This window comes from Vigna angularis, chromosome 8 (genome assembly GCF_016808095.1).
Source record: "Vigna angularis cultivar LongXiaoDou No.4 chromosome 8, ASM1680809v1, whole genome shotgun sequence".
Classification (NCBI taxonomy): domain Eukaryota; kingdom Viridiplantae; phylum Streptophyta; class Magnoliopsida; order Fabales; family Fabaceae; genus Vigna; species Vigna angularis.
In genome coordinates, this window is record NC_068977.1 from 15,669,101 (window position 1) to 15,692,939 (window position 23,839).

The window sequence follows — 23,839 nt, forward strand, 5'->3', positions numbered from 1 at the left end:
TTCACTACACCAGTCAGGTTATTTGCCAGACTTCTGCCATCTTACACTTAAAAGCACTGATACTTTAAATCGATCATCGTGATGATATTTGATTGATTGAGGCATGTTGACCACTCATCAAATTCTTTGGAATACTTCTAACCTTTAAATTTTAGTAGACGTTTGTTATTATCAGAATTAGATAACTAGGACATTAAAACATTAATCTATTACTATTAATGATTAAGACACATGGTATTATAAGGTTTATTTTCTCTAAATTTATATCTATTAAATATTTCTTTAGCCAAGTGTAACAACCTTAAACAGAAAACGAAATAGGAAAGAGGGAAAGTTCAATAATCTTCGTATATTCGATATAGTTTTTAGAATTTGATTTAATCATATTCGGAATTGTTTCATTTGACTTATCTTTCGTAGTGTTTACAGTCATGTTTCCTAAATCTTACTTGAAAAGGAATAAATTAGTTACGCAGTGCCAGAGTAATATATCTTTTCTGAATTCACACATTTTCTGCTTCACACATTTAGATAATTAGAAAACATGGTTCAGTTAAGATGAGATGTAGTGTATGTAGTCTATGTAGATACCTGATAAACGGGGCATATTCTTCCGTATTTGTGGACGTGATCATAAAATACCATGTCTGCTTTGTTTTCTGCAATCCTTCGCATTGGAACTTCAAATGCTCCCAACCTGACCAAGCGTTAGATGAGTCTCCAAGGGGATCACGAGCTGAAAAGATTAACCATGGTTGTTGCTTTCTATCAACTGTTGCAATAACATGCTCAATTATTTGTATTCTTCTGTTCCTTCATTTTAATCATGCTCACTCTGCTATACAGGAACAGAAAAATGCCATAATCTGCTGCATAACTACATATTTCCAAATTTTATCTTTGGTTATTATTATTATTTTTTTTTATAAAAAGTGATCCTAATTGAATAGTGGGTTAACGTTCTTATTGAGCTTAGAAGTGTATTTTTTCATGTTGTTTTTTTATATTGATTTGTAGTTGTTTTTGGAAATATCAATCATGACAATGTATAAATGTTTCTATTCGATTGTTGTTACTTACGCTTGATATTGAAACCGTGTTATTTACATGTGTAAATTTTCAATTTTGAATATTAAAATTAATTTAATACTATTGATTAATAATAGATTAATGTTGATATTTAAAACTGAAATTTAAAATTTAGGAATAGTAAAAGTTTGAAGCACAAATTAATTATTTTAGTTCTACAACTGACTTAATTATTAAGTCAATATTTGCTTATAGTTTTAGAGATTAAGTTATAGATAACTTATAGAATATATTTTAGAAAAATTATACGAACAAAATGTAGTTTAGATTGATTATAGAAGTAAGATGTATTGTGGTATGTTTGGATGATATTGTATAATTTTGTTGTACTAAATTTCTTTACATTAGGTATTACTCATCATGAAAGTCTAATAATGAATAATGGAAGGAGGTTCATGAAGAGGACTGACACTTAAGGAGGCAAACATAAATAGCTCACAATAACTTTCTCGTCGAGAGCCAACAGAGGTGGCACTTAGTGCTGTAATTCACTGCCAACATTGAGTTTTGCTTATAACCTTTTCCACATACCTCTAAATGAATGGATTTTTTTTTATTAGAAACTAGAATTTTGCATTGGAAATAAGACTTATGGAACTTTAATTTCACTACAAAAGCTTAATTTTTGGACTTTGAGAAACATATATGTATCGTATGAAATATTGAACGAGCGGTTATTGAATAAGGTCGATCGGTCTATCTGTCATTGGTCAAATGATTTGGGTCGTAATTGGGCCTACAGTGCTAATAAGCTACTTCAAATGGTAATTGGGCCAACGCTTAAGTTGTTACTAGGCCAATAGTCCAGTGGATGATAAAATAATTAAAGATATCAGGTTAAAGATATTTGACAAACCAAATCCAAAATATTTGGTTGAAGATATTGATAAAGCCGTTTTTGGGTAACCAACCGGATCTCCAGGTAAGGTTGTTTATATTTGATCTATGAAACAATTATAAATATATTGACAGGGCCAGAAGCCAGGTACAAAAGCCAAGTACGTTCCACTTACATTCTACTGACACTTGATTCACTCTCCAATACTCTCAAATACTCAAACAGTGCCAACCATTCACTGAGTGTTTCATTAAGAGCTAAAGCTCTTCAACAACATGCCTAACTTGAGCATCAGAGTGCCTTTTGCAGGTACATCCTCCCTCGTCAAGAAGGAGACCGATCGGTTCGCATTAATACCGAACGGTCAGTAGTAAGGGATTGAAGGTGACCGAGCGGTCCACACTGAAGACCGAGCGATCCCGGCTGAAGGAAGGTAGGCGATCTAGGCGTTCGGAAGCGGGAAAGACACGTCAGAAGGTTAGGGTCTCGGTCCTGAAAATATCTATCGAAACATTTTGGTGTCCACCGTGGGGCCGAGAGCAAGCAGAAGAAGCCCGATGGTAACCACAAGGAGTATGTCAGATCAGCAAAGCACCAGATGATTGATAGAGCAAGTGCAAGCGCAAGCACTAACACTGTAGGAGCAAATACAGGCTCAGATGCAAGCACAAGCGCATGCCATATAAGAACAATTGCAGGCGCAGGCGCAAGCTCAACAGGAGATGCAGCAGAAACATGAAGACGAAATAGCGATGCTAAGAACCGGACGGTATAACTGACCACCATCTGAGCAGTTCTCAGTATCGTCAGCCCATTATGGTCAAACTGACAACGGTAACCCGAACGGAAACCCGAACAGTAACCCGAACAGAAACCCAAACGGTAACCCGAACAGTAACCCGAATGGCAATCGAATGGTAACCGGAACGGTAATCCCAATGGTGGCCCGCACGGCAATCCCGTAGGAGAAGATCCCATCGAGTTACTACCATTCACGACAACAATCATGCAGGCTCCAATGCCCGAGAGAACTCCTCCAGTAATGGAAAAATATGATGGATCCACTGATCCTAATGATCACATCAGGGCCTTCCTCAACTCAATGACGTTTTACACAAGCAGTGACCCAGTTAAATGTCGGGCCTTTTCATTATCACTAATGGGTAGAGGCACTGTCGTGGTACAACACTCTTCCTCCCGACATAATAGATTGTTTTGCCACTGTAAAATCCCTCTTTAGGAGCCAGTATGCATCCAGCCGGGTGCAAGACCTAACACCCGCAGAACTCGTCAATACCAAGCAGAGAAGGACAAATCTCTACGAGCCTTCATGAGGAGATATAATGAAACTGCTCGGCAGATTAGGGACATTGGCCACACCTTCATCATCAACAATCTACCCTCTTGCCTGAGAGCGGGATATTTCTCAGAAGATCTATATGTAGAACCTCCCAAAACTATGGAGGAACTCTAGGAGAGGGTGGCAAAATTTATTCGCATACAGGACATAAGGTAGTCGTTGAAGAAGCAGCAACAAGAGGTTGCGGGTGGAAGCAAAAAGGAGGGAAAACAACCATTCCACGGCAACGGAGACCATCCCCAAAAAAGTTTCCCTCGCGCTCCCCGTTCAACCACTATACGACCCTTAATGCACCCCTAACAAAGGTTCTAGAAGAAGCCCTTACTGCCGATTTGATCACACTCCGGCGGAAGTCTTCTCCTAAAGACGCTGACGAAGTAAAAACCTGTCAATATCATCTAAATAAGGGCCACACCACAGAAGAATGTACCACGTTAAAAAACAAAATCGAGAGGCTCATCCAAGAGGGCCATCTACAAAAATTCATAAAGGAAAAGGATACCAGGAGGAGAAGCCCAACCAAAGAAAGGTCGCGACACAGGCATACCGAACGGTCTTATGAAAGACCCAAACGGTCTTATGAAAGATCCGAACGGTCTTATGAAAGATCCGAACGGTTCTCTGAAAGAACCAAACGGAAGCGAAGGCACAGTCACACTCGCGAACGCGACCGATCGATCATCAGGCGGATCAATACCATTTCGGGCGGTTTTGCTGGAGGAGGAGCATCCTCTTCAGTAAGGAAGAGACATCTGAGGAGCCTAAAGACCGTCTACATGGTGGATAGGAAACCTCGATCCATGCCACCCATTGTCTTCAATGATGAAGACTTTCACGCCCCTAACCCTGATCAAGATGATCCCATGGTCATCACGGTCGAGATATCTCGGTGTCTCATTAGCAAGGTGCTGGTTGATCAGGGCAGCTCGATCAACATTTTGTATTGGTAGACGTTCCCAAAAATGACCTTGTCCGAGGACCTAATAGCCCCCTTCAATGAACAAATTGTAGGGTTCGCAGGAGAAAGGGTTGGTACCCGAGGATATTTAGACTTGAGAACTTGGCTTGTAACGGGAAAAGACACAAGAGAACTCAGAGTCAAATTCTTACTAGTAGAAGCAAATACTTCATATAATGCATTATTGGGGTTCCCTTGCCTAAATGCGTTCGGAGCTATAGTGTCCACCCCTCACCTAACCATGAAGTTTCCATCAGAACGGGGAACCATATGTACCATTCGGGCAGATCAGCTAACTGCTCGACAGTGTTATGTTGCAAGATTAAAACTCACTCCTTTTGTCCCCCAGCGACCACCTAGAAGGCAAGAAACTGCTGTGATCGATCTGGACCCGCGATCTAACACTAATGATTGCATACAACCCCTGGGAGATACCAAGCCGTCTGTGCTCGGTAATAATGAATCATAGGTGACGTCCATAGGAGACTGATCAGCAAAACCGACCAAGATTGATGAAAGTCTTGAAAACCAATGCAGATCTGTTTGCCTGGACGGCTTCGGACATGCTTGGGATTCATCCAAGCGTCATGACTCACAAGTTGGCTACCTTTAGAGAAGCATGACCGGTTGCTCAAAAGAAGCGAAGATTCAGTGAGGAAAAGAGAAACGCCATACACGATGAAGTCACTAAACTCCAGAAGGCCGGATTTATAAGGGAAATAACCTACACCACATGGCTAGCCAACGTGGTTATGGTCAAGAAACCGAACGACCAATGGAGAATGTGCGTGGACTTCACGGACCTAAACAAAGCATGCCCCAAGGATTCATATCCCCTACCAAGCGTAGAATGTCTAGTAGATGGGGCCTCAAGGCATGCAGTGTTAAGTTTCCTTGATGCATATTTGGGATACAACGAGATTCCCATGTATGCACCCGATCAGGATAAAACGACATTCATAACCGAACGGTCCAACTACACAGTCTTATGTAATTCACATGTTGGCAGAATGTGTTGGTCTTCAGTGGTTTGAGAGTTGGGGAACCAAGAAGCTGTCTCAAGTTGGTCTTCCCATGGTGACACATAATCATATTATAAAGGTGGATAATTGTCTTATGTTTAATTTCTGATTCATGGTGGAAAATTATGAATTTCAGCTTATACTTTCCATGTTGTATACGTCTGCTACAACATTACTCTATGATATACTAACAAAGTCTTACTAAAACATGTCACAATATATCAACTACAATCCATTCCATTATGCCTTCTACCATCACCATACACCCAGGCTTGTTTGGATAACTTTTTCATAAACATGTTTTATAAGAGTAGAAAATAATAAGATAAAATAAATTGAGCTATCTGCATTAGTTAAAATCTACGTATCCGGAATTAAATTTTGTAGAAGTTATTTTCATTTAACTTCAATAAAAGCTAAAGTCGAAGGGTTGATTTTATATTTACCAACTTTCTAACAGGTTTAGTTGTTTTCAGGTCTATGAAGATGAACCAGTGCTTCAAGCATTTAAATTGATGAGGAAAAAGAGAATTGGGGGGTTGCCAATGATGAAAAGAGGTGGTGGCAGCAGGGCAATTGGTAACATAAGCCTGCAAGATGTTCAATTCCTCCTAACTGCTCCAGAAATCTACCATGACTATAGGTTTGTCATCACATTTCTGATAGACAGGAACTAGGAACTTCTTTATTCCCCATATTTCTTTGCTGTTCTATATCCGTGGCATGCTAATTTATAAGTTCTCCCTATGATAGGTCTATTACAGCAAAAGACTTCCTGACAGCCGTTAGAAGCTACATAGAGAAGCATGAAGGGACCTTTCCAATGTCAGATGAACTGATTACATGCAATACGGACTGCACAATCAAAGAACTGATTCAACTGCTTGACAATGAGAAGATTCATAGGGTCTACGTTGCTGACAATGATGGGAATCTTAAAGGACTGATCACGCTAAGAGATATCATCTCAAGGCTAGTACATGAGCCCCGTGGCTATTTTGGTGATTTCTTAGATGGGGTTCTCCCGATGCGTCCTAACAGCAGGGTTTGACATTCATTCGACAAGAATGACTTATAATGAATCAGTAACAAATTGATCTATTTCTGCTAAATGGGACCGGGGAAACCTCCTGCTACCTCCGTCCGGAAACACTCCTCCTCCTCCGATCGGTCTTTCTTTTCTTGCCTCCTCTGCACTCGGTATCAGTGTAAATGGGTTGACCTGCAGCAAACACTCCGACGATCAAGTCAGAATGGGCTCTCGCAAGTCTATAATTATCAAAAGAACAGAGCATTTACCTTTCCCTTTGACTTCTATTTATACAACTACAGGGAATATTATTCATTAATTTACCTTTTAATGGCTTTCAATGCTCACTTTAAGTACTCGACAAGGACCGTTACCTCATTAACCACGCATTCATGAACATTTAACGGTTGTCTGCAATCTCCTTTCCTCGTGCTTACCCGATTGGTTATGTTATCAAACACCCAATCGGTGGCCTACCCTCGGTAATAATAATAATAAATATAAAAGTAATAAAATTTTCTAGTATTTTAAGTTGTTAAATGTAAGACCTTGGAAAATTAACCCAAAAACCCACCTGTCAAATCAACATTAATGCACTAAAACCCTGCTCAGACATTTAAAACGCACTTAGAAAACCCTTTGAGCGCTCGCCAGGTGTCAAAAATGGAACGTTCGAAAATCAGTAGTGGAAGACAGGTGTCAGTAAGAGAGTGCGCGTTCGTTTTGCCTGGGAAAGAAAAATGATTTTTCTGAAACACTTCTTTCCACTCTCTGCATGCACCCTTCTTCCTCCTGAAACCTGACTTTTCATTTTCTCATCCTTCTCTCTAGAAAGATTCCATCTTCTCTCTACTGTAACTCACCACTCTTTTCTCCGATCAACATTCAGAAACCGTAGGATCGTTCCCTTAGTCGTGAGCTTTAATTTGGACCGAACAGTTTCAGAATCTGAAGCTGGTAAGTTCCTTCCCTTAGCTGTTCGTTCTTAGGTTTCATGCAACACCAAGTTTTGGCTGCATGCAAGGGTATAGTCTAAGTATTTCAATTTTCATGTGTTTAGATTAAGTTGGAATTGTTAAGTGATCGTGTGGATAGAAAGCTGTGAGCGGACGAACCAAAACCTTGCATATTGAACGTTTCAGTCACGAATCCTGGTAAGGGGAGCTTATTTGATTTATTTCATATTTTGTTTTTGTATGAATGATCGCTGTTTGATTGAACGAATATGGTGTATGCTGGTTGATCTGTATGATAATGTTTGATCTTTATGGATGTGAATATGAAGCATCACTTTGAAGTATGAAAAGATAATGTGAATTCTGAAGTATGTAAATTGATATTTTAATATGAAGTTATAAAGTATGAGCTGATATGTTAAATCTGGAATTTTGATAATATGGACTATGATAAGAAATACCCCTTAAGATTGTGTACGTATGTTACTGGACGGTCTTTGACCGTTCGGTCTTCCAGTGAAAATGATTTGGTAAGGGATTCTTTCATTCGGAAAGAATCCTAGATGAGGACGAACGCCCTCTTGTATTAATCCTACGTTTGAGCGTTCGGCCGAGCGTAGATATCCGAGTGTGATGTAAGGAGTTGAAAAACTTATAATTATACCTTTGGACATTTAGTCATTTCTACATTCTATCTTCACCATCTAGTATTACCTTGAATTCCATTTGCTATTTTGAATACAAGTCTGCGATGGGTCTCGACACAAAGCGTTCGTTATGAGTGGCGCTCGGTCTTATACCGAAACGCTCGTCCTAGTAGTAAATTACCAAATTGGTGGAAATAGCGTTCGTCCAAATTTCAGTAAATCCGTATACCGCGTTCGGTCATTGACTGGCAGTCGGTTTTTTTTTTTAAAATTAAACTATTCTCGGTATGGTCAGCTAAACGTCTTGAAGGACTTTATCTATTTTGGATTCGGCCTGGAGCCTTCCTACTTAAATTATTCTTTGATTAATGATTTGAATTCGTCCTAGAGTCAGTTCATTTAACTGATTCGATTAGGAAATAACGTTCGGTAAATCTGATGTGTCAGTTGTATTCGTTCCTGAAACGAGAACCTCTCGGTCTACTCTTTCCCGTTCGTCCTCGTTATGAAGAGGGCTGAACGCTCGTTATTTTATGGAATTGAAATGGAGGATGAAAATGAGTTTAAAGTGAAGAATGATAATGAACGAACCATATATGAGATGAAATAATGAATGTGGAATTTGAACGAGCGTTCCAGGAAGGAACGACTCATGTATGAAAGAATATAGAATTGTTGTAAAGTATGACTGTGGGCATGCTAATGCTGGCTGTCCATCCTGATGTTCCATGGGTACTCGTCCTCACGTAGAGGAGGGTAGGTCATGTGTGGGAACGGCAGGAGGTCCTAGTCCGTAGGGGTACTTCGGATAGGGCTAACCTCAGGTGGCAGCTGATGTGATATTCCAGTTACTACATCACCCGGGTGCAAGGGACGCCTGTAGCTACACAAATTCATACAGTCCGGACGGTCTGTCTAGTAATTAGTTTTTGGATGATTATGCATGTTGAAATATTTTGGTGTGTTTGAAATGTTAAATTTCTATGTTGATGTATGAATTAAATTACATAAGCTTACCCTTCGTTTTCCTTGTGTTGTCTCTCGTCCTTGTACGTTCGTCTTGTCTTTGCAATGATCATCTGTGTGGATGTGAGCAGATGGAAGTGCGCTACTTGAAGAGGCACTGGAAGAAGAAAATTTGGAAGATGTGAATCTGGTAGACGTGGAAGTCAAGGCCGAGCCCTAGAGCGTTCGTTGGTTTAGATCTTAGTTGTTTAGTTTTGATTACTGGGACGTTCGGTTATTTTGGTTTTGTAAAACCGTTCGTCCCTGACTCTTATTCAGTAGTACTGTAGTAGATTTCTATACTTAAGCCGTGTTGGTTTATGAACTCTGATCTTAGTGTAAAGACTGCCTTGTTTATTTATGAAATGTAATTAATTCTAATTTATGGTTATTACTGTATTTTGGGATGTTACATTAAACAAACTAAGTGATTTGTCCTCTGTCTAAATATTAAAATATTGGCTTAATTAGGGTGAATACATAATAAATTTTTGAAAGTATTAATTGAACACTTATAAATTGCATTTTTTTTGTTAATTATAAAATTATAAAATTGCAAAATTACAAAATTATAAAATTATAAAATTACAAATTTCAAAATTACAAAATTACAAAATTAATAAATTATAAAATTATAAAATTATAAAATTATAAAATTATAAAATTATAAAATTATAAAATTATAAAATCATAAAATCATAAAATCATAAAATCATAAAATCATAAAATCATAAAATCATAAAATCATAAAATCATAAAATCATAAAATCATAAAATCATAAAATCATAAAATCATAAAATCATAAAATCATAAAATCATAAAATCATAAAATCATAAAATCATAAAATCATAAAATCATAAAATCATAAAATCATAAAATCATAAAATCATAAAATCATAAAATCATAAAATCATAAAATCATAAAATCATAAAATCATAAAATCATAAAATCATAAAATCATAAAATTATAAAATTATAAAATTATAAAATTATAAAATTATAAAATTATAAAATTATTAAATTATTAAATTATTAAATTATTAAATTATTAAATTATAAAATTATAAAATTATAAAATTATAAAATTATAAAATTATAAAATTATAAAATTATTAAATTATTAAATTATTAAATTATAAAATTATAAAATTATAAAATTATAAAATTATAAAATTATAAAATTATAAAATTATAAAATTATAAAATTATAAAATTATAAAATTATTAAATTATTAAATTATTAAATTATTAAATTATTAAATTATAAAATTATAAAATTATAAAATTATAAAATTATAAAATTATAAAATTATAAAATTATAAAATTATAAAATTATAAAATTATAAAATTATAAAATTATAAAATTATAAAATTATAAAATTATAAAATTATAAAATTATAAAATTATAAAATTATAAAATTATAAAATTATAAAATTATAAAATTATAAAATTATAAAATTATAAAATTATAAAATTATAAAATTATAAAATTATAAAATTATAAAATTATAAAATTATAAAATTATAAAATTATAAAATTATAAAATTATAAAATTATAAAATTATAAAATTATAAAATTATAAAATTATAAAATTATAAAATTATAAAATTATAAAATTATAAAATTATAAAATTATAAAATTATAAAATTATAAAATTATAAAATTATAAAATTATAAAATTATAAAATTATTAAATTATAAAATTATTAAATTATAAAATTATAAAATTATTAAATTATAAAATTATTAAATTATAAAATTATAAAATTATAAAATTATAAAATTATTAAATTATAAAATTATAAAATTATAAAATTATAAAATTATTAAATTATTAAATTATAAAATTATAAAATTATAAAATTATAAAATTATAAAATTATTAAATTATTAAATTATAAAATTATAAAATTATTAAATTATAAAATTATAAAATTATAAAATTATAAAATTATAAAATTATAAAATTATAAAATTATAAAATTATAAAATTATAAAATTATAAAATTATAAAATTATAAAATTATAAAAGTATTAAATTATTAAATTATAAAATTATTAAATTATTAAATTATTAAAGTATTAAATTATTAAATTATTAAATTATTAAATTATTAAATTATAAAATTATAAAATTATAAAATTATAAAATTATAAACTTATAAAATTATTAAATTATAAAATTATAAAATTATAAAATTATATATTTAACCAATAATCTTTATCTAAACTAAGTATATTTATTTATTTTAAGCATTACTAAATAGTTATAATTATAATAATTATAATAATTATTTAAAATAAAAACATTATTAATTTACTATAGAATTTTCATAATAGTTGTTATAAAAATAAATAATTAATTATAGATTTTTTTATTTTACATTATTTTTTATTAAATTAATTATTTAAATTTAAGAAAATAGATATTTAAAAGATATATAAAAAAATTGCGTACCAATAAAAAAGATAGTTAAAAGTAGATATTAGTAAAACCTCTTGGCCTAATTAGCCCGACCCATCATTGAGTCCCTCTCTATCCATTGAGAAATTCCCAAACAGAAAACCTTCTAAAATACATTGAAACACAAACGCCTAGTGCGCGCCCCTCGGTTTTGAATCCCTCAAACTGACAGTAACTCTGCCATGCCACCGAGCGATCTACGCCGTCCGTTCAAGCGACTGCCGATATCTGATCAAGAGAAGTGCAGGGTAGAGTCTCTTCTCCGCCAGGCACAGAATCGCCAAGACGCCCAGCGCCATACGCGTTTCTTAGTCAGCACGGTCCTCACTCTCCCCTCCCAATCCTACGTACCAGAATCCCAACCCGAACCCAAACCAGAACTCGAACTTACCGAATCCGTTTCCTCCTCCGGCTCGAACTCGATCGAGAACCTCGACGTCGTCGGAGCCTCGAAAAGTTGACAGAGTTGTACATTTGCGAAATAGTGAGATTGCATGATATACCTGATAGCATTGTCTCAGATCGAAATCCAAGGTTTACATCAAGGTTCTGACAGATGTTACAAGAAGCTTTGGGTTCAAGGTTGAGGATGAGCTCAGCATATCATCCTCAAACGGATGGACAGACTGAGAGGACTATTCAGTCATTAGAAGATTTGTTGAGAGCTTGCGTGTTGGATCATCTGGGAGGTTGGAGCGAGGTCCTACCATTGGTGGAGTTTACATACAATAATAGTTATCACTCTAGCATAGGGATGTCGCCTTTTGAAGCTTTGTATGGGCGAAGATGTAGAACTCCTTTGTGTTGGTTTCAAGATGGAGAATCTATAGTGGTGGGCCCTGAGTTGTTACAACAAACTACTGAGAAAGTGAAGCTTATTCAAGAAAGAATGAGAGCAACTCAAAGCAGGCAGAAGTCGTACGCAGATCAGAGAAGAAGACCGCTTGAGTTCAACGAAGGAGATCACGTATTTCTACGTGTGACACCGATGACCGGCGTAGGTAGAGTTATCAAGTCAAGGAAGTTATCACCAAAGTTTCTTGGTCCTTATGATATTATTAGGAAGATTGGACTAGTAGCAAACCTGCATAATGTGTTTCACGTATCGCAGCTAAGGAAGTACGTTTATGATCCAACTCATGTATTGGAGGAAGACAACATTCAAGTTCGTGAAGATCTTACTTTTGAAGTCGGACCAGTAAGAGTGTTAGAAGTACAAACGAAGGAGTTGCTGGGGAAAGAGATTCGCACGGTGAAAGTACTCTGGAATGAGAAAACTCAAGAGATAACTTGGGAGCTAGAAGATTTTATGAGAAAAGAGTACCCACACTTATTTGAGTAATATCTTAATTTTCGAGGCCGAAAATTTTAAAAGTCGGGGAGAATGTAAGACCTGTGTAAAATAAAAATATACTTTTATTTTACTATATTTTGTGTTACTAAATAATTAATTATGATATGTATTTGTGTAATGAAAATATTAAGAAAGTGAATAAAATAAATTAATTAGAACTAATTTTATCTTAATTTTCGAAAATTGTTTGAAAGAATAGTTAAGTAATGTTTCCTAGTTGTTTTATTTTCATTGGTGGGGAGGTGTGGGTCTTATAGTGATAAAAATAAAATAAAGGTGAGAAGGCTTTGTTGGGTAGAGCACGTGAAAGTGTAAGAGGCTTGAAGGGAATTTTCTAAAGTTTTTATGCTTTTGGCTTTTCATGTTTATGATAGGAGAGAGAACATAGATTTATACTTGTGCTTCCTCTTTTTGCATGATTCGAGTTTCTGAAGGTGACATTGTCGGCAGTAGGTGTTGAAATATTTTTCCATAGCTTGGCTTCTTTTGTTTTGTAGGGTTTTGGATAGATTATAGAGTTAAGTAAAAGAAACATATAGTTAAGTTGCATGGTGCGTACAAAACATGAGCAGGACTTAATGAGAACCCTACCATCTTATATAAACCATATTATGTGTGAGAGAGTGGGAAAAATCTACTAAATAGTAGGCTTGGAGGATAGTTTTGGACGAGTGGAGAACATTGTTACTACGCAAGGGAAGGAAGGCATCTTGGTGGTCTTTGCTTTGAAACTCAAAGGATTTTGGAAACTCACTGGAACTAGAGGTAAGGGGGGAAACTAGGATTTATATAACTGTATGCATGTTGGGGTGGCTTTTGCACCAAAGTAGGCAAATATGCCTTCTTTATTACCAAAATAGGCAAAATTTGACCGAAAGTGAAGTCGTGGGGGGCCAAAACGACTTCAAAAGAAGAAGTCGTGCCCCCCCTGCACGACTTCACACTGTTCATAGGTACAATGTTGAAGTCGTGCACCCCAAAAACGACTTCTGGGTCCTGTAATCGATTACATTGATTTGGTAATCGATTACAGAGTGTTGAAATGGTGACCAGGCAGAAAACGTACTGGTAATCGATTACGACATTTCGGTAATCGATTACCAGCTTGATTGTGTAGCAAGAAGCACTCTGCGCTCTGAGCGAGCAGTGGACGCTCGTCAAGCGAGCAGAAGAGGATGCTCGTCCAGCAAAGACGCGCAGTGGACGCTCGTCTTGCAAGCAGAAGTGGACGCTCGTCCAGCGAAGACGCACGAGAGGACGCTCGTCCAGCGAGAAGAGAACGCTCGCCCTATGGACGCAAGAGAGGACGCTCGTCCAGCTAAAAGAGGGGCGCCGGGCGCCAGTTTTTGCGAGAAGCTCGCGCCCGGGCGTCATGTAGGGTGGTCACGATTTCAACACTCTGTAATCGATTACCGTTACGTTGTAATCGATTACCGTCGTCAGAAGTCGTTTTTGGGGTGCACGACTTCAACACTGTTTATATCAACAGTGTGAAGTCGTGTAGGGGGGGCACGACTTCTTCAATTGAAGTCGTTTGGGCCCCCCACGACTTCCCCATTTTCGTAATATAGTTTGAATTTGCCCATTTTGGTAATATTAGAGGCATATTTGCCTATTTTTGAATTTCCCCACTACTTCAAATTTGTCGATGTCTCTCGGCCTCTCTCTAGGTCACACTCTCCCTCTCAACCTTCGTGCTTCTCTCTCTACAATTCTTCCAAAAATGAATTTCAAATTTGAAAGGCACGTCTTGAAAACCCTGCCCACCCCCTTTCCACGTCAGATTTCATTTTCAAATTGATTTTCCACGTGGACCACTCCCATTTAGACACCTGTCCCGTGTCTAAATGTTGTAAAAGAGGTTGTTCAAGTATCATTTTCCGAATTATTATGATGAAAACCATGGGTGACCCTATGTGTTTTCTATGGATTGTAACAGCAACTTGAGACTAAATTAAGAAGGTCGTGTTTGATTAGCATTAATCTAATCATATAATATTTTAACACTTATTGATGAGACATCGACAAATAGTTTAAAATAAAATTTTACTTTTGATTTTAAATAAGAAATAAAAAATAGTTTTGAACAAAAGTAATACAGGTTTACAATTGAAATTAATTTAAATATATATTTAAGGTTTAGTGTCTCAGTCCTTATTTTATCCAGAATTTTAAATAGGTTCCTTTCTTTTTCGGCATCTCAATTGAGTCCTTATTTTTGTAAAATTGAATCAAATAGGACTTTTCTGTCAAATTGAAATGATGCCGTTAAACCTCCACTGCAGTGAAATGTCTTAACGGCGTTATTTCAAATTGACGGAAAGGGCATATTTGATTCAATTTTATAAAAGTAAGGACTCAATTGAGATGCCGAAAAAGAAAGAGATCTATTTGAAATTTTGGGTAAAAATAGGGACCTATAGAGACATTAAACCTATATTTAATCATCTGTAATTGTTTAAAGAGACATTAAACGTATATTTAATCATCTATAATTGTTTAAAGATGACTTTTCTTTTAAAATTATAGAAATAGATGTATTTAATTGGAGAATCTGAATGACGTAGTTGAGTGAAGGTTGAAAAAGTAGAATAATAGTTGGAATAAAAAAAGTAAGAAAGTGACGTGGAGGTTGTTCTTTGTGGATAAACACACCTTGTTTTCTGTTCCTTTAATAATCTAACTAACCCCACGCCCACCGTTTTATCACACGCCCACAGATTTAATCTTCTCCAATTTAATTCTTCAATATTTCTTTAACCTCTGCTTTCGTTTTTATACATTCTTTATCATATGCTATCTTCATGACAAAATAACTTATAACCACTAAAATTAAATAAGGATTAAAATAAATAAAAAGTCATTTTTTTATAAAATGTAAATTAGAAAATATTTTTTCTTTAAAGATCTTGGGAGGAACAAAATCATTAATTTTTGCACAATTATTTATAAAATGTTTAACTATTATGAATCAAGTCTAAGTTAATGTAAATCAATTTTACTGTAAAATCTCATTATGTTTTTGTAAATAACTATCAAGAAAAATACATTACTTGTTTTATAAACATTTATTTCAAACTTTAAAGAAACTTAACATTGATGTTAATTTTAGAGAAATTTTTTTCAGTCATTTAAATTTGTATTTGTCTAATTATTTCAGAAGAATAAAATAGACATTATAAACTTTGTTACGCTTTTATAGATTTAACTAAAGGCAGCTACATAATTTAGGATTAGATGTAGTGATAATTAATACGCTTTAGAATGAAGTGTATTTGTTTATAATTTCATCCCTTTTACTCGAATTTTCTTTTTCAATTTTGTTTCGATTGAATCCGTGAGGACCCTGTTAAAACACGTTTGTTTGTCGGAGACCAGACGAACGATCACGAACGGTAGAGACTGGCGGACGAGCAACGAAACTGCTACGGACCGAGCGGATGTCTGGTCGATGGACGGACGCTTTCTCGCAAGCTGAAACAGACCGAGCGGCTCTGTCTCCAGTGGCTCTAGGCGCTGCTGAAAACCGGACGGACACAAGTCGAGCGGCTTTGGCGCTCGGTGGCACTTGGAGCTGGCGAGAGCTGGGCGGACGCTGCTGAATCCCACGAGCTGAAGAAGGCCGGACCAAAACTGGACGGACGGTCACCTCTCTGCCGAGGATTGGACGCGCTGTGTAGGGTTTCTCCCTATGTGCTCCAGATGGTCACCCTCCTACTCCAAGCCGGGTGGTCGGGTACCTGCCAAAGGCACTCCGACGCTCAAGTCAGTTATATGACAGAGCATTCTATAATGCATGCATATGTTGCGTTCTAAGCAATCTGTCCAGAACTCATACCTGAAACCTTTATTTATACTGATTGTAATGGGCTTTTACCTTTCGTGGGCCTGATAACGGCCCAATCATACCTTAATCTTCATTAAGGGCTTTAATGAGTCATTAACGTTTAACCATGTAGTCGACAAGGTGCGAGTCGGTTGGGAAGGATGGTCGGCCAGGGATGTCAACCTGGGTGGGCGTCCATCTGGTTCTGCTGTCTGGTCACACTAGACGAACGCTCGGCCCTGATTGCCATCTTGGGCGGACGCTCGGTTCATGAATGGCGGGACGCTCGGTCCTGATTGCCGTCTTGGGCGGACGCTCGTTTCATGAATGGCTGGACGCTCGGTCCTGACTGCCATCTTGGGCGGACGCTCGGTTCCTGAATGGTGGACGCTCGGTCCTGATTGCACACCTGGGTGGACGCTCGGTTTATTACGGGAGGACCTGTCGGTACAAATTTGTTTTCTTATTTATAAATTTTCAATTTGAAATCCTATTATCTTTTAATTACGATATTTGAAAATCCATTTAAAATTGGAATACATTAAACTGCAATTAAAAGTCTCGTATTTTTCTAGAAGTTATAATAGAACTTGTCAGGACTAAAAAAAAAAAAAAAAAAAAAAAAAACGTGCGCTAGTGGAGTCAACGTGGCGATCGCAGAACGAGCCACCTCAGCCGCGTACGTGGAGACAGCAGCGCCTGTCGGATGCCAGGGTGTGAACGTGCGTCCGGCAGTAGTGGATTACACGTGTCCGTCTCAGAGTGGACGACCGTCCGACATGGGCTGTCAGAAACGTAGTGGAGTGCGCTGGCAGAATGGGAACGTGACTGCCAGAGTGTAGCGTGCGCTGGAGAGTGGGGACGTGCGCTGGCAGTGAGAACTTCTGAAGTATTCTCCCCCTCTGGCCGCGCCTTCCTGTTTCATTCCTGAGAAATCATTCTTTCCGCCTTCTCTCTACCTTCTCTGCACCTTCTCTCTAAAGGAACCACCGTTCACCTCCTCCGTTCTGTATTCCGGTACCATAGAAGGACGCACGACGTCCAGGACTTCCAGAAGAACCGTTCGGTTTGTGAAGCTTGACGGGTAAGTCCTTCCCCGTTCTCTGTCGTTCGTTTTCATGCATGCAAACTCAGTTCCGAGTTCGTATGTTCGTCATCCTTCTTAGAAATGCTTAGATCTTATTTGGTGTTGAGGCTCGTTCGTTGTAGTCTGAATTAACGAGCGGAAGACCTGTAGTGGAAGAGAGTGTTTGTGTGTCTGTGGACGTCCGGTCATCTAAGAGGTAAGGGAAACTTATTTAATTTAACTGGTTTGATGTATGCTGTATAAACGTTCGTTATTTACATGAATATGATGCATGATGTTACTGTGATTAAGTTGCATGAACGTTCGTTGTTGAATGAGTGAAAATGAAATATGATTGAATTTATTTATGAAGCATGAAATACATGAGATTTTGATCTGGATCGTATGAGATATGGAATTTGATTTTGGTATGAACGCATGAAATCTATGAATATGAATGACAAAAGATGAACTGGAATATAAAAGAAATTGACTAAGAAACTTTCCCTATGGTCATATGCGTTCGTTGCTGAACGGTCCTTGACCGTTCGGTTTTCCTGATAAACATAGTGGAAGTGGGATTTTGTCATTTGGATAGATTCCTTGTTGAGGACGAGCGTCCTCGTGTCAAAAGACTATGCTTGAGCGTTCGGCCAAGCATTGTTGTATATGGTATTCTTTGATAAACTCCGTTCTTTTACATTTGTATATATATATATATATATATATATATATATATATATATATATATATATATATATGGAATAGTATATTTCCCGTTCGTAAACTCTGCTTCGAAAACCCCTTAGTATATTTATCCATTATTTTAAGGTGATTAACATTCGGTCTCACACCTTACGTTCGTACTTATTGACGTTCGGTCTCCAACCTAACGTTCGTTCTGTGTAGCGTTCGGTCTTTACCTTGCGCTTGCTCTAAATTGTGCTCGGTCTTATACTGAGCGCTCGCTCTAAATTGTGCTCGGTCTTATACTGAGCGCTCGCTCTAAAGTGATTTGAGTGTCAAAATATCTTCTATAGATCATTCCTAACCTATCGGTTATTAAAACAAAGAGTTGAACGAATGTTCAGCAGAAACAACACACAGGCGCAGAGACAAAAACAACACACAGGCAGTATCTCGTCTCAATTAAGCATAAACAATTTTATTTTAAAAAATATCTACAATAGAGCATTTCAAATTATGGTGAGGCTAATCTAGATATTTAGTTCCTATATTTAAATTATGGAACACTTAATTCACGTCCACACAGAAGCTAAGGTTATGCGTTCTTCTTCAAATGTCGCATGATGTACATTAGACCTCCACTTTAATATTGCTTTGAAAATCAACATGCTTGCATCATAGGAAAAAAAAATATAATATATACGAAAACTACATCCACGGACATTGATGTCGACACAACAAATACTTTAAATTTTTATAAAATGACATGAGAGGAGATATCCTGTGGACAACGAATTGTAGTACCCATTTAAAATAATATTTAAAATAATTTAAATGTGAGTTAAAGTCTTACATTAAATACAAACAATTAAAGTTAAATATTATATAAAATAGAAATTTTATAAATTTATTTTTGTAATAATTTAAGTTAAATATATGTTAATTTTTTATATAAATTGTAGCTGAGTGGAGGGGACCAGAATTATGATTTATCGCCGTCCTTCCAGGGTGTATGGAAGAAAATCTCTGGCATGTCGTTGGTTTCGATCACTCTTCATTCTTCTTTTTTTTTTTATTTTTGCACTTTTATTTTTCTTATATTTTCTTCTCCATGCACAAGTAAACATCGACTTTTAGATAGTGTATTTATCATGGAAGGCAATATTCTTTCATTTTCAAATTAAAAATATCTATAGTTTTATATGTGAAAAAAATAAGTGTTTATACCTAACGAAAGATACGCAAATGTCTTAACAAAGTTTTATAATTAAGAATTAAATTAAGTTTTTATTGAAAAGTAAATCGTAATCAACGTAGTCAAGATTGTTGAACCGCACATGGTGCAAGAATTTATATAATTACGAAGACAACGTCAAATGTCACTTACCTAAACAAGCTCATTTATTGGAAGATAGCTTCAAATTGAGATGACAACGATATCATTCATGAAAAAGTTAGGCCAAACATTGATGTTTAACTGAGAAATCAAGTTACATGTTTGGCTTTTGTGATTCTTAAATCATATTAATACAACAAAATACTAAATAATTAGACAAGTTGGTTGAAAATTAGTGAAACCTAATTTAATACTCATTATAGAAATGTCTATCGTCAAACTTAAAAAATGTCACACTAGTTTATCAGAAACAAACACTAGAACGCATATTACTTATTGATGTTTTTATCAACCTAATAAACTTAAAAAATTATAACATATTTAAAGTTAATTGCTACATATTTAAAGTTGGTTTGAAATGATGTTGAGTGTGATGCGTGAGATATACATGAATATGTGCAAGAAAAGATAAGAAGCGTAGCTAAAGACTGTTTTAAAAGCAAAAACGTAAATGAAGAAGGGAATCGAAAACTCGAGAGGAAAGCGTAACTTGAGTCACGGGTTTGGATTATTTGAAGGGTCCATGCTACATCAAATTTTGAATTATTTAAATACTCAATCCTTCTTTAATCGTTTGAAACGTTTTTTAAAAATTAAAAAAAATTCAAAGTTTAAAACATACAACATATTAAATATAATTTTTTATTCTAATAATGTTATTTCAATGAATTTGAAATTGAAATATAAAATAAATATGATTAAAATATTTGAAAAACAAATATATAATTTTTAACAAAATTGTTAAATTAGATGTGTGGGATTTAAGAATTTGCATTTCAATTCGACGGTTGCTTCCTTGAGAGTTTAAAATTTTAATTCAACATACCTTATAAATTGTATAAAAATTTCCCATATAGGTTTTCTAACGTATTTATGTAATTTGGATCGAAATTTAAACCCAACCACGATTTAAAGAATATAAAGATACCATCCTATACAAAAAAAATTCATTTAAAATTGGAAGAAATAAATCTCTCATAAGTAAAAAAAAAAAAAAACATTACCATATAATAACTAGATTACTCATTTCTCCCCATAAAAAGCAATTTCAAAAAATGAAGAGTAGTATCACGAGTGCATTGAACAATTTGGGTCTGGGACATATGTTCGTTATAGAACAACCCTGCCCATTTTTTTTGACAAAATAATCTCATTCGATCTCAAATACAAAACTAAAGCGGCTTTTGTTCTTGCACCCCCAAAATTTCTAATCGCATTCCCATACTTTTTAAAATGACCCGTGTTTCAGATTACTTGTTATGAAAGTCTTATAGAATAAGCTCTCAATAATTTTTTAAACATGTATTTTAAAATTGGATTTTCAGAACATAATTTCTGAAAAAATAATTCTAAAATATGATTTTGAAATAAGTTTTTCAAAGCATATAAAATATATTTTGGAAAAAGCATTCTGGAATAAAATTATCGGAACAAGCTTTCTTGAACATATATTTACGTACCTTTAGGTAAAATGGGTTAGATTAGATTGGTCTCTGAATTTAAAACAGGTTGAACTTTATAATTTAGCTTAGTTCAGTGATGTTTTGAGACGTAGGAAGGGTTGGAGAAAGATGTCTCAGTCTCATGAAAAAACTCTAATACTGATCCAAAAAATGGTGAAAGTGCCCCCACCAAAAGCACTTTTGTTGTTCAATTCCTCAACCTATGAGGGCCTTCATCACACTCCTCACTCTATCTCTTTCATCTTAAACCATCTCCTATCCCATGATGACATGCTACCCCAAGCTCAATCTCTTATCTTGCGTCTAATCTCTGGTCGAATCCCCTTCTACACATTCTCTCCCTCCTCCTTAATACCTCAACTAACACAAGCCCATTTCACCTGTTCTTCAACTTATGCTCCTCTCTGTGAAACAATTGTCAATGCTTATGTTCATTCTCACTCCCCTGATCAGGCCCTCACTTTTCTACACCAGATGATTCACAAGGGTCATCTTCCTACATCAAACACCTTCAACAATCTTCTGTGCTCGCTCATTAGGTCAAACTGTTTCGATAAAGCTTGGTGGGTTTTTAACCAATTCAAGATTAAAGTTGTTATGGATGTCTACACATTTGGGATTATGATCAAGGGTTGTTGTGAGGTTGGTGACTTAATGAAAGGGTTTCGGCTTGTGACCATGTTGGAGGAGTTTGGTTTGTCTCCTAATGTTGTTATATACACTACGTTGATTGACGGGTGCTGCAAGAATGGAGATGTCATGCTGGCGAAGAAGTTGTTTTGCAAGATGGATAGGTTGGGTGTAGTTGCTAATCAACATACTTATAGTGTCTTAATGAACGGGTTTTTCAAACAAGGACTTCAAAGGGAAGGGTTTCAAATGTATGAGAATATGAAGCAAAGTGGAATAGTGCCAAATGTTTATTCCTACAGCTGTGTGATTGGAGAATATTGTAATGGTGGGATGGTGGATAAAGCTTTTAAGGTGTTTGGTGAAATGCGTGAGAAAGGTGTTATGTGTGGGGTTATGACATATAACATTTTAATAGGTGGGCTGTGTCGAGGGAAGATGTTCGGTGAAGCAATAAAGTTAGTTCATCGATTGAGCAAAGTTGGCCTCAGTCCTAACATTGTTACATACAATATACTGATCAACGGTTTTTGTGGTGTTGGAAAAATAGACACTGCTATTAGATTATTCAGTCAATTGAAGTCAAATGGACTTTCACCAACTTTAGTAACCTATAATACTCTGATTGCAGGGTATTGTAAGGTTGAGAATTTAACTGGAGCTCTTAGCTTGGTCAAGGAAATGGAAGAGAGATGTTTTGCTCCTTCCAAAGTGACATATACCATTCTGATTGATGCTTTTGCAAGACTAAATCATATGGAAAAAGCACGCAAAATGCATGCTTTAATGGAGAAGTCTGGTTTGGTTCCAGACGTAAACACATACAGTGTCTTAATACATGGGTTATGTAAAACTGGTAACATGAAAGAAGCCTCAAAACTATTCAAATCATTGGGGGAGCTGCATTTCGAACCAAACAATGTTATATATAACACGATGATTCATGGTTACTGCAAAGAAGGAAGCTCTTACAGGGCTTTTAGGCTACTCAATGAAATGGTTCACAATGGAATGGTCCCTAATGTGGCCAGTTTTTGCTCAACCATAGGGCTTCTTTGCAATGATGGAAAGTGGAAGGAAGCAGAGTTTCTCTTAGAAAAGATGATAAATTCAGGACTAAAGCCAACGGTTTCTTTATACAATATGGTTTACAAAGAAAAGATCAACGTTTAGAATGCCGAACATGGTTTAGATCGTCAGGGCCTGTCCCCGAAGGCCACTACTTTAACTGGGTTAGTAATGACATAGTGCTGTGTACTCTTTTATAGCAGGCTAAACTTTCTACATCCCGCAAATGTATTCATTCATCTTGGAATGCATCTTTTACATTTAAAAGAAGTTCATTTCAAAATAACTGAAAATACTCAAAAAATTGATAGAGCTCTGGAAAAAACACCCTTTATAGCATGTCAGCCATATGTTCTACACCACAATTGGCCTAGGAACTCCCCAAAACAACACGGATCTAGCCATTGATCTTGGAGGAGAGAACCTCTGGCACGACTGCAGCACAAAATGCTATAATTCTTCCTCCAACCGTAAAGTTGTTTGTGAGTCAAAGAAATGCCCCAAAAACGCTTCATCCATTGCCACTGGCTGCATTGACACTTATAAACCAGGTTGTGCAATCAACGATTTTGTTATGACAATGAGCAACTCATAGTGAAATGTTGTATTCTTTACTGTTTTTAGTGTTTGGATTTGTTTTTAGATTTCTCTTAGCATTTCAAATTTGCTTAGATAGTTGTTTTTCCTTTTTAGTTTACTAATGATATTTTGTTGATTCCTAGTTGATTATAGTTTTTATGTGCGTTTTTATATTACCTGCTGCTTTAGTTATCCTTGATTTTAGTTTTCTCGTTTTTAAAAGTTGTAGAGCTGTTTTTAGGATCCATTTTCTATTTTAAGAGTAGTTTAAAGTCCTCATTCTATTTTAGCAATATAGTTTAAGTAGTAGTAGAGCTTACGTTACTTTCAGTTTAGTCTTGTTATTTGTAGCTTTAATTCTAGACAATATGTAGAATATTTTGTTAATAAAC

At 35.3% G+C, this 23,839-nt stretch overlaps 2 protein-coding genes across 2 annotated transcripts; both read left to right on the top strand.

Moving 5' to 3' along the window:
• Nucleotides 1–4,978: 4,978 nt before the first annotated feature.
• LOC108345435 (SNF1-related protein kinase regulatory subunit gamma-1) lies at nt 4,979–6,318 on the top strand. Its single transcript, XM_017584033.2, has 4 exons — nt 4,979–5,119; nt 5,230–5,346; nt 5,744–5,910; nt 6,021–6,318. The coding sequence occupies exons 1-4, from the start codon at nt 4,979–4,981 to the stop codon at nt 6,316–6,318; spliced, it is 723 nt and encodes a 240-aa protein (XP_017439522.2).
• A 14,913-nt stretch (nt 6,319–21,231) lies between these two features.
• LOC108343885 (pentatricopeptide repeat-containing protein At4g11690) lies at nt 21,232–23,641 on the top strand. Its single transcript, XM_017582315.2, has 2 exons — nt 21,232–23,032; nt 23,180–23,641. The coding sequence occupies exon 1, from the start codon at nt 21,279–21,281 to the stop codon at nt 22,971–22,973; it is 1,695 nt and encodes a 564-aa protein (XP_017437804.2). The 5' UTR covers nt 21,232–21,278; the 3' UTR covers nt 22,974–23,032; nt 23,180–23,641.
• Nucleotides 23,642–23,839: the final 198 nt, after the last annotated feature.